At 52.6% G+C, this 11,880-nt stretch overlaps 1 protein-coding gene across 4 annotated transcripts in view; it reads right to left on the bottom strand.

The window, feature by feature from the left end:
• Positions 1-2,434: 2,434 nt before the first annotated feature.
• SLIT1 (slit guidance ligand 1) overlaps positions 2,435-11,880 on the bottom strand; it is a 192,587-nt gene continuing 183,141 nt past the window's right edge. For all 4 annotated transcript variants that reach the window (XM_012439394.3, XM_012439395.2, XM_064374018.1 and 1 more), the window contains 6 exons: positions 10,592-10,829; positions 8,842-8,972; positions 8,248-8,402; positions 6,905-7,193; positions 6,395-6,606; positions 2,435-5,639 (listed from right to left, as the gene is read on the bottom strand). In XM_012439394.3, coding sequence (XP_012294817.2) covers positions 5,401-5,639; positions 6,395-6,606; positions 6,905-7,193; positions 8,248-8,402; positions 8,842-8,972; positions 10,592-10,829 — 1,264 coding nt within the window. In that variant the 3' untranslated portion in view covers positions 2,435-5,400. The remainder of the gene's footprint in view (positions 5,640-6,394; positions 6,607-6,904; positions 7,194-8,247; positions 8,403-8,841; positions 8,973-10,591; positions 10,830-11,880) is intronic.

Below are 11,880 nucleotides of genomic sequence, written 5' to 3'. Positions count from 1 at the left end.
CATACCTCACCTGAAGAACCTTTGAGAGTGTATATATAAAATTAAAAAATATATTAAGTTGCTTTAAAACAATATGTATAGCTATAAAAGTTGGAGTTATTTTAACTTTGCATATGTACCAAGTCTCTTAAATATTGAAATCTTGTAGACTTCTTGTGCTTCTGTGTTTTGCTTTCCTATTAGGCCATGTAGGAAACTGTGTTCTTGTTATTGGTAGAGGGGCCCTCACTGAAATCCAAACTTGGAAGGATTTCCTGTGTTGTTTCAGATTCTCTTGTTTGGTTTTGAGGGATGGGGTGTGGAGCCAGAGGATATGTGGGAAGGGTTTCTCTAACATTGACATCTATTCCATGAGCTTTTTCAAGGCGCTTATTTTATGGCAGCGTATTAAACTTCTTTGATATTCAAGTGTGTCTGTGTAGTCACTGAAGAGGGCACAGAACGCCTTGGAGCCAGGCATTCAACTCGCAGCCTAAGACAAAATTGATGAGTTGCCAGAAGGAACCACAAAGCAATACTTCCACCAAGTGTCCGGGCTTAGAGGAACCTTGTTTGCTAAATGTAAGTAACAAATCATTTTGTGGGTTTTGTCTAACTTCAGGAAAAAGACAAGAAAATGGAGAATCCTTGAGATTCCCATGGCAGGGTTGGAAAGATGCCAGCATTTTATTCTGAGGGGCAGGTAGCAATGGAGGTCAAGCTCCTGACCTCGGGCTGGCCACTGGGAAGTGTGCAAGCCACAGGCCAGGGCTGCCCCAGCTCTCAACGACCTTGCTGGAGTATGGCAGAAAAAGTCCTTCTATTTGCTAGCTTCTTGAGTTTTTTCATTATATTCTTTCAGCTCTGCTTGAAGGGGGTCAGCTTAAGGGCCCAGTGATTCTTTACAAGCTCATTTGACTGTGCAGAACCACATCCAGCAAAAATAACCCTGCAGCTGATTGCCAGGCCACCCCTCTAATTTGAATTTGGAAGATTACTTTGCTCCAGATTAGTTGTTTTCATTGTTAAGATAGACCTATTTTCCTCCAATAGTCATCCTGTAGTGGAATGAGAATACTGACCCAAGAGGTACAGACTGGCTGTCTTGGGGTAAGGGGCATCTCGAAATAACTCAGGGCTTTCGGTTTAGGGATGATAGAGATGTGTCATCACCAATCTCAGGAAGACTTGGCAGCCCGAGTAATCAGGATGTCGCCTGTTGGAAGTCTGGGCACTGCCTTTTGGTCCCAACCAAGCCTTGATGTACCCATTCCCTTCCTTTTAGCAGTGAAATTTGCCACCGATTTTACTTTAACTAAATCAGAAGTAGCAAACTGGTGGCCCATACATGTGTTTTCTTTAACCTACTGTTTAAAAGAATATGAGCTTTCTTTTTTATTAAAAGAGTTCTGACTTTTTTCTTTTTAAAGAAGTTAAAAGTTAAAAATATGAAGATTTGACAGAATTAGCTGATGGTAGGAGTCAGCAGACACACAGTACATTGGAGAACACCTTTCAGGTCACCACAGCCCCTGACTCTCCGTTCCCATTTCTCATCACTGTTTCTTTACAGCAGGGAAACAGGTCTGTGTACGTGCTGCTTTAGCAGACGTGGCAACACAAATGATTGATAGGCCAGGTGACTGACAGGTAAGCTACTGGCCTTGCCACACAGGAGCATCCAACCCCACTGGAACCCATTTTCTCTCCTGCACCCTCATTACATTTCCTGCAAAATCCCTAATTTTTTTGGAAGGCACTGCTGAAGTTTTACAGCAGGTGGCCCCTTTCAAGATGATGACCCACGTGCTGTCAAGGTGTGGCTTGTATGACCATCTGTCCATGGTACTGGCTCAGGCCTCCCTTTAGTGTCAGTGACCTTGCCCAGCCTGCCTGCCCAGGCCTAGCCTTCCCCATCCATCTTGCGTCCTATAAATCATCATCAAATCGGCTTGCAGTTTTCTCATCTGAAGGGTGACAGAGCCACTGCAGACCTGTGTTTGTTTGTTTGTTTGCCTGCTGCTTTCTCCAGCAATGTCTAACAGCTACTGTGCTAGGGATGGGAAAGTGTCCTGATGGGCTCTGAAACCCTCAGAGCCAGATTTAAGATGTGTGGCTCTGTGCGCAAACAAACTTACTTACTTACTTTCAGAAAGAGTCCCTGTCACGGCAATTACTTGAAGGGAGATGATGAGGATGGGCAGCCTTCCCCGCTCAGCCTCGCACTGACAGACAGACCCCGGCCCTCTCCCAGGACCCCCTCCTTCAGGAGGAATGGATTTCAGGAAGACTAGGGCATTCCAGGGACAGACGTCCTACATCTCTATCTAGCCCCTTGGAGCCATCCCTGGATGGGGGCCCAGGTGTGATCAGCCCAGAAGCCCTAGTGCCCTAGGAGAGAATGCTAGCAGCACCAGGCTCACCCTTGGTGGAGACGATAAAGAGACCAACAAGGCAGAGTGAATCAATGTCATGTTCACATGGAAGACAACAGACAGTATCAACATAGTCTAAAATGATACTTCAAGGGCAGGCGCATCTCCTTCACAGGCCTGTTCTACACCAGTCTCTTAAGAGTCGATCAAAACTACAGAAATCCCGACAAAACATGTCACGACCACATCGCATCCGAAAGGCAAAACAAGACGCTGGATGTTGACTTTAACATACAAAAATACTATAACAAAATGAAATACAAATATATATTAGAATCTGTAAGTATTCTGTATAAAGAGATACTTTTGCGGTTAGGCTGCCATCAGGCAAAGAGGAGACAAAGTCCAGCCTTTTCCACTTCCTGACACCGTCACCGGGAGCCCCAGCCCTGTTGCCAGGGGTGTTGCCAAGGCCACAGCTCCCTCAGGACGCACCCTGCTGTATCTCTTCATGTCTAAAATGCAGAGAGAACTAGGGGTCTTCACAAAGCGGGGGGGCGGGGGGCAAGATGTGGAGAGGACTTCTCAGAGGGACAGTTTCGCTGTAGGCGCCTTCTGGACTTGCAAGCCGCGTGTGAACAGGCAACATGAGTGTGGACTCAGGTCCTTAGCAACTCGCTGGTGGATGGCCACGTTGGAGAAAAAGCTGATCCTGAGGCACACAGCTCTCACCTCACCTCATGGCGGATTCCAATCCTCAGCCTGCTCCAAGGTCAGCGCCGCCATGCTAGGAGGCTGGGCCACATGGAGGGGCTGGTCAGGGGAGGCTTAAGCTCGCATGGTGCTCCCTGGGAACAAACATGCCAGCCACTCGCCTCCCAGCCCTGTGGCGCCAGGTGAGGGGTGAGGTATCACCTGTCTACAGGTGCGCTTTCTACCACCTGCAGAATGAAGAGGTCTGCCAGTCAGTGCCCTTCAGGCCTGGGAATTGGCTTCTCCAGGGTGGTGGGGAATGGTGGTGGCCAGGGAATCTTTCTTTCTCAGGGTTGGTGAGCACCTTTCTTCTAGGGAAGAGGCAAGCTAGCTGCCCTTGAGCTTTCCTGCCCTATCCAGCCCAGTGCAGCTGGTCTGCAGGGTCCCACGGTGGCCTGGGAACTCAGAGTGAGAGAGAGATGCTATGCGGCCCTGGGAGAAGCCCCATGAGGCCCAGGCTGCTGTCTACTTGGGGGTGGGGGCAGGGACTGTGGCCTTGCTCAGAGCTACAAGCAAGTAGATCCCAGCTCCCTGGTGAGGGGCAGATCCTGCCATGAGGACGCCTCCCCCAGTGGGCAGGGTGGGCTCTCTTCCCATGGACTCACAGTTGCTAGATTGAGTCCTTGTGGTCTGGGACATGCCAGGCACCCCCTACCCCAGCTCTAGCCTTATAATCAGCATCGAGGGCGCCCCTCACTGCCCTGGGCAGGGATGTGGGCAGGGGACACGGACACAATGCCATTCCGACCCTCACCTGAACACACACCCAGCCATGCCTCCTGGTCACAGGTGGAGGGAGCCAGGGCAGAGACATGCTCACCCCTGTTGCCCACCAGAGCCCCCAGGGATGTGCCCTCTTGGTAAGACCCTCTGGGGAAGGAAAGGGCAACTTTGCCTCCCTTTAGCCAATTCACAATTTGGCCTCACAAACCATCTTTCTACATTTTCACTGTGTATGGAAGAGAAGCCTACATAGATGATCATATTCAGCGTCTCTTCCAACACGGGTTCCTTTGCTGCCAGCAACCCTCTGGCCTGGGCTGCTGTCTGTGGCTGGAGCCCATACTCAGCTCAACTCTTCCCAGCCATCCTAGTCATTCCTGCAATGCTCTGGGATTCATTTATATCTATCCATTAGGCCAGAATGCCCACAGTTCCCAGCCCCGGGTTAGGCACCTAAATACTTACTGATATGATCAATGAAGATGGGTCTTCTAACTCCTTTACGCTGTTCCTTCTGTCATCCCGCCCACCCATTTTACAGCTGAGGAACCCGAGGTCCAGGTGGGGAGAAGTTTGCCCCGAGTGATAGAGCCAGTGGGGACTTCCCAATGCCTGCAGCACCATCCCTTCCAGTACTTCCTACCCGCCTGCAGTGTGAAGGACTCTGAACCAGCTGCTCCCTGGTCAAGCACCCTGGCACAGACCCCCACTCCCAGCCCCTCTGCCGATAGCTCACCGACAGCTTGTGGCTGGCTGCTGGCTGGGGATCCCAGGACCAGTGCCCCTTCTGTGGCCAATGTCTGGAGGCAGATGATGTTTGTTTACCTAGAGCAAAGAAGCCCCTGCCCTCTTTGGTGGGGTCTGCCACCATAAGCAGCCCCTGTGGCTGTTACCTCCACATAAGCCCTCCTTGAAGCTACAGTAGTCATCCTAGAACTTTTGGATTCAGAGGCCTTGTCCTAGAACCGTCTCCACCCACAGTGGCTGCAGAGCAGCCAGTCAGCCCAGAGGGGAAGGGTCCAACCCTCCCTGGCCAGCAGGAGGCGGCATCCCCGCTCCGCAGCCTGGCCTACCGCCAGCAGGTTCTGTAGCAGTGGAATGAGCCAGGCTGGCTGCTGATGAGGCTGAGAGTACTTCACTGTTACCTGCAGAGGGGTAAGAGGCTTCTGGAGCCATGGACCCAGCTCCAAGCCAGCCTGGGCCACAGACCAGAGGGCAGGGCTCATTTGGAAAAGTGTCATTTATCTTCTCCAGACCCACGTAGCAGGTAAGGAGGGGTGTCATCATTCTGCACGTCTTGGCCTGACCTCATGCACACATTCATTCAACAAATATTTATTAAGCGCCTATTTGTGCAAGGCACTTCCGGAGAGGGCAGCCCGAAGCCCGGGCCTCACCCATCCCCTCTGCCCCCAGCTATGGCGCAATTTGCTTTTAAAAGGCTGTTCTGGCACCACCCCACCCAGGAGGGCCCAGCTGCCCAGGAGCCGTCCTGTGATGACCTGCACCCCAGCCTGCTGCAGCGGCTGGGCCCTCTCGCCCACCCTCAACCGCCTGTCCATGCCTGGCGCTATGCGCAGAGGGCACAGCCACACTTGGTGGGCTTTTCCACCTCCTCGGCAAAAGAGGTCCCATCGCTGCACTCAAAGGTGAACTTCCTCCGCTTCAGCCGAAGGCCCTGGCAGCAGCCCTGGCCTGGACATGAGCCCCGGCACTCCACCCATGACAGGGGCCGCGTGGTCCGGCAGACGGCATAGCCCCTCTGGACCTGGTGAAAGTCCCGGACAGGGTCCCCCCGGCACTCGGACTCTGGATGGGACAGACACCAAAAGAAAGCCTCAGGGCACACCCATGGGTGAGCTGCTGCCTCCAGGGAGGCAGGAGGAGGAGGAGGAGGGCAGCATCTGTAGGGTGGAGCCTGTGGCTCTCAGACCCCATCATACTTCCCCTCTCACTGACATGCACAAGCTCCTCCCAGGGCCCTCTGGGACAGATTGAACTGCTCAAGGGAGGCAGGGTCCCCATTGCTAGAGTTGTGCAAGAGAGGCTGGAGGCCCCAGAGGCAACATTATGAAAAGGATTCGTGCTGGGGAGGGGACGGCCTAGGGGACCCTTAAGGTGCCTGAGTTCAGGGTTTCTCCGGCTTCTCCCTGCCCGGCCTTAGCAGTCCAGCTTCCAGTAGAAGCATCTTGGTCAAGGAGCAGGGAGGGCCTGGGAAGGAGTCCCCAACCCTCGGACTTCCTGCCGCCGCTCCCAGGTCACGAGGTGATGGGGCCAAGATGCAGAGGTTGGGCCAGGAGCTGTTACCCCGGGTGGTCTCTTCTGCAAGGAGAGACCCCAGCCAGAAGAGGCACATACCCTGGATAAGGGAGCTGCAGGGCAAACTGGGCCAGGAGAGATAGAGGGGCAGTGTCCAGAGGGTGGAGGGACCCCAAAAGCCTCATAGTAGCCCATGGCACAGGGCTGGGGGAGGACAGAAGGGCTGCTGAGGCTGGAAGAGTCAAATTGCTAAAGCAATTTGTGGGGGACCCTGGGGAAGGCACATCAGGAGGGGGGCCCCTGACCTTGCTCACACAGCTCGCCTGAAAAGCCGGGGTCACATACACAGTGTGCCCCCTTGGTGGCCAAGGCCTGGCAGTGGCCATGCAGGCAGTGCAGGCCTCTGCAGGGCTCTGCCGGGGCCCCGGCCTGGTTGCACAGAGCCCCCGAGTACCCATCCTGGCACTGGCAGCTGTAGGAAAGAGCGTCGAGGGGCATGCATTGCCCGTGGACACACCTGCAGGGGACAGAGAAACGGTGCTGTGAGGACAGGCCTAGCCAAGCCCCACCTGAGGCAGCCCACCCCGCCCAGCCCTGACTTCACAGGTCTTTATTCTGTTCCCGAGATTGAAACAAACGGAGTTGTCTGTGACTCTGTGTGTGTCCCTATGGGCCTTGCTCTATTAATAAAAAAGTGAAAGCCAGATAAAAGTAATAAAACCCTGGGTTGGGCCAGATGTTCTCATTTTGGTTGGAAGACTGTAAGGCAGCCCTTTCCCATGGGGAAGGAGTAGGTGGGCAGGGGCAAGGCTCACTTGTGGCCATGGCAGGGGCCGTCAGTGGGTTGGTCGCAATGCAGGCCCCCCCAGCCGGCCTCACAGTGGCACGTGGGCCCCGGGGTGGTGTTGGGCTGACAGATGCCATGCAGGCAGTAGAGCTTGAGGCAGGGTTCACAGCCTGGCACCACGCCCGGCTTCATCTGCGTCTTGGTGAAGTCCTGCAGCTCGTTGTTGATGTACAGGTTTCGGATGCATCCATGGAAGCTGGTGCCATTGAGGATCTGCCACAGGCGGAAGGCAGCTGAGTTGACATCCACAGGCATCCCTGGGGTAGGAGGGAAGCAGAGCTGGGCTGAGTCAGGCTCGGCCATGCCAGACAACCACCTCTGAGGTCTGGGCAGCTCCATGGCATTCCCTCTTGCCTGCAGCCTCTGTCCTTCGTCTCTGCAACCCTGATCCAAGGTCCTTTGCCACTTTGGAGGGCCCAGACTCCTTTCCCAGATGAAAGGGAAAAGCTGCTTCCTCTTCGATTGGAGCTGGGGCATCAAGCCTGGCAGTGGCCAGCTGCTGGGTGCAGCTCCCAGGTGCCTGTTCCTAGTCTGGCTGTCCTCACCAAGCCACCTTCTCTCCCTGGTGAGCCTTTACCTCCCAGAGACCCCAGCCGTAGCAAAGGGGCAGGGCCGAGAACTCATGTGTGTGGTGCTGGGTCACTGCTTTTGTGGCTGTCCCTTCTCAGCAGCCCTGTGAAGTAGGGCTTGCTAAGCCCCATTTGACAGATGCTCATGACTGGCCTGAAGCTGTGGAGCTGGGATGACGCCCAGGGCCATCCCTCACCCCTGCCCCAGCCTTAGCACACCCACCACAGGGTGGAGACGGCCCTGCTGCATCCAGCAGCCTGCTCATCAAGACCTAGAAACGCTTGCAGGTGGTAGATGGGGTCATCTAGCCTGCAAAGCCTCCAAGGTCAGCCGAGGCAGAGGCTGATGTAGGGACTCAGGCACTGAGTCTCTTGCAGTGGGTCTAGGCCTCTCAGGGCCCCAAGACTAGACCCTAAGCCGTTGAAAAGCCCCTTCTGGACCAAAACCAGGAGGAAAGGTGCCCACAGTGTTGCAGACAGCTTAGCCAGTCCCAGGACCTCCCGTAAGCCAGGCCTCTCACCCAACCCAAGCAGCCATCCTTCTTGGTCAGTCTGGGCCAGGCAGAGAGCAGCTGGGCTCCAGGTAGTGAGGCCAGTCCTCCTGCAGCTTGGCCACCACCAGGACCATCTCCCCACTTGACATTTCCCACAGCTCAGTCCCTGGGCACTAGCGCTCCTGGCCACCCTCAGGCCAGACGGCAAAAGAACCCTCCCCTGACTCCCGCCAGAGCCAGGTCCTCACCTCCCACATAGAGTGGCACCTCACTGTTGAGCGTATAATGTTTGCCAAAGTTGTCCATGGTCATGGGACTGCCGCCATCAATGGAGAGATTCACCATCTGGTCAAAGGCGACCAGCTCAACAGTGTGGAACTGCCCGTCATTGATCGTCTCGGCACTGGAAGAAGAGGGGGTTTCCCGCCCCAGGGAGTGGGCATCAGTCTGGACCATCCCTGCCTGGGCACTTCCCCAGAAACACCAGCAGCTGCTCCCCAGGAGACTAAATCTTAAGGACTGTGGGGGCTCAATGGCCTATCGCCTGATCCCTCTCACTCCCCTTCTTGGACTCCCTGGGGAAGGCTGAGAGGTTTCAGGCAGGGGTCTCAAACTTACGAATCTCCCTCTCCCCATTAAGGAGCTTCCTCTAAGGTGGTGGAGGGATGGGGAAGGGTGGGGCCCCTGCACAGGCCTCAGCAACCTGATGGTTCAAGTGTCCTTCAAACTTGGGCAGCCCAGGTTTCTAGAGGTCTTGATAACCACCTGCTTTTGGCCCAGGAGGCCTCGCCCTGGCAGTCCCATACCTCTGAGGCCAGCTGGGGGACATGAGGAAGCCCTACCTGTAGATGGCAGAGCTGGGGTAGCTGCCTGGGTCGTAGCTGACACGCACATGGCCCTGGTACAGCTCAACTGCAATGTGGTCGTTGTCCCCGTTGTACAGAAGGATCCCATTGTCCTCTGCCGTGGAGACCTGATGGGCAGTGGCACTTTCTCTCCCACCCCACCCCACACAGCAGCAGCACAGGCTGGCAGGTGGGGCAGAGAGGGGACCCAAGGTTGGAAGAGAGATGTTCTCTTCCTCCACCTGGCCAGCCTCCCCAGGACCATTCCTCCAGGGGGCGCTGACAGAGGCTGCAGCCTCTGGTTCAAGCCCCATCCACTGCCAGCCTGGCCAGGTCCAGGCAGGGGAGGGTGCTGGACCACTGAAGCCTGGAAACTCTGTGCCAGAGAGTGGTCAAGAGACCTCAGGACAGTCTTCCCGGAGGGAAAAATTAGACTGGGACCTCTCTCTGCTGAGTGTGGGTGCCCTGTCCTGTGGGCCTCAGGGAGCTAGCTGCTTAGGGTGGGAACTACAGAGAGGACAAATTCAGGAAGGGTCCCTGACAGCCAGAGTCTAGTGGAAAGAGCCGCTCAGAAAGTAGTTCCTGTCTTTGGAACTGTACAAGCAAAGGGAGATCTTCGCCTCAGGAGGGAGATCCCTCTAAGATGCTGTAGGAGCCATGATCACTGTTCCCTGCCTTGTCCTGCTTCCTCCGTTGCATCTGGTGAAGACCCTGAGCCCCCTGGTCTGTGGAGCCAGGCATAGGACCCAGGCTGTCCAGTCACCCTGCCCCATCTCCTCGGGCTCAGCGGTTGGTTCAGAGATGGGCATGTGACTAACGCCAGGCCAATCAGAGATCTTCCTTGAGCTGACGGAATTAAAGCTTTCAAGGAAGAGCCTTTGTAAATGGTAAAAGATGAGGATAAACCCAGAACATGCCCAAGGCAATGGCTGGTTAGGGTTTTGGTGAATTTTATTTTTTTGCGGGTAGGCTAGCTGTTGTCTTGCCATGTAGACTATGTAAGTGGGCAGGATATCGGAGAGGTGACAGGGGAAGAGCAGAATGTGCATGTCTGAGAGGCTGAAGAGCTCTGAGAAAAAAGGAAAAGAGGACAAAAGAGAGGGAAGAAAGAGGTGGCATTTGTGACAGGGAATGGAAGTTGGGGGAAAGAGAAAGATGACTAAAGGAGAGTTTAACATTCCTTATCACGTGCTTGCAATATAAGCCACTCTCCTCTCCCTCCCCAAAAAGTATTTAGCAAAACATTGATATATTTCACCAATGCTATTGAAGTGGGACTCGATTTACTTTCCCCTCACTGTGAAGATGTTCTGAGATGGAATTGAAGGCATGGAAAGGGCGATTTAAGGGACCCTAGGCACATTTGGTTAAAGGGATTAGCCCAAAGTTAACTCTGGCCATATTCCAGCCACACATAGAAAGCCTGTCTGCAGCACTGGAGGCAGATGCTGAGGAGTAGTTGGAACAAGAAATGGTGGGAGAGGAGGATGGCAAGTCGAGTTTTCTGAATCCAGTTATCCATGAGACCATGTCCACCCCTGCTCTGGTTTTGTGACTCTATCACCTTTCTAACTGTGCTTAAACTAGTTCAAGCTGAGATTCTGATATCCACATGCAAAGAATTTTGATTACACAGGGTCCTTTTAGTTCCCCGGGCACCATGCAGGGTCACATCTTGATGCTCTGGCCTAAGCCAGGGTCCCCTGCTCCCTGACTCCCCTCTATGACCAACCCCTCTGGCACGCACCTGCAGGGTGATGTTGGCCCGTGGCCAGTTTTGCAGGTCAGTGAACTGCAGGTAAGTGTCCCGATCCACAAAGTTGACACTGAGCAACTTCTCACACTCAGGGCCACCGAAGCCTGGGAGGCACTGGCACACGGGCCTGTTGCCCTCGTCCACACAGTTGGCCCCATTCTGGCACTCAGTCCCCTCACAGGGGCTCTTGGGGGCAGGCGGATGGGGAGGGATCTCACAGAGCTGTCCACTGAGAGGAAAGGACACAAGTCAGAGAAGGCCAAAGAGGAAGGGGGTATCTTCCTCTCCCACAGCCCTAACCAGAAATTCACTAAACATCTTGGGAAAATGGATTCTTAAAGTGACAGAAGATGCTCCTAACAAACACTTTTCTTGAGAGAGCTGAGAACCGGAAGGATACCAAGAAACAAGTATGGTCCCTAGTCTAGCAGCATCAATGTTACCTAGACCCTTGATAGAAATGAAAAACCCACTGAATCTGCTTTTTAACAAGATCCAAGATGATTACTGCCTATGTCAATAACTCTTCAAGGCAGATTTTACTATACCCATTTTACAGAAAAGAAAACTGAGACTTAAGACACAGGCATAAAGAGGGAAAGTCAAATTACTAAAATAAGAAATAAAAGAAGGGACATTACTACAAACCTTATAGAAATACAATGAATTATAAAGGAATACTATGAACAAAAATACACCAACAAACTAGCTAACATAGAGAAATGGACAAATTCCTAGAAATATGTAAACTACAAAACTGAACCAAGAAAAAATAGAAAATATGAATAGACCTATAACTAGTAAAGAAATTGAATTAGTAATCAGAAAACTTCCCAGGTCCAGATGGTTTCACTGGTGAATTCTACCAAACATTTAAAAACAATAAATATCAACTCTTCACAAACTTGTCCAAAAAATTAAAAATGAGGGAACACTTTCTAACTCATTCCATGAGACCAGCATTACCCTGATACCAAAACCAAAGATGTCACAACAAAAGATATCACAAAAAACTAGACCAATATCATAAATTTTGTCATCAAAATCCTCAACAAATTATTAGCAAATCAAATACACCATAAAAAAAAAAAAGATTATATACAATGACCAAGTGAGATTTACCCCAGGAATGCAAGGCTGGTTTGACATCTGAAATTCAATTAATAGAATACATGATATTGATAAACAAAAAAGCAAAAAAATAATGTTCATTTCAATAGATGCAGAAAAAGCATTTAACAAACTTCAACATTCCTTCATGACAAAAACACTCCACAAAC

The sequence above is a fragment of the Aotus nancymaae genome, unplaced genomic scaffold (genome assembly GCF_030222135.1).
Source record: "Aotus nancymaae isolate 86718 unplaced genomic scaffold, 86718_ANA_hifiasm-v0.15.2.pri h1tg000010l, whole genome shotgun sequence".
Taxonomy (NCBI): Eukaryota; Metazoa; Chordata; class Mammalia; order Primates; family Aotidae; genus Aotus; species Aotus nancymaae.
The sequence above is the reverse complement of the archived record's forward strand: the minus strand, read 5'-3'. Positions and strand labels throughout refer to the sequence as shown.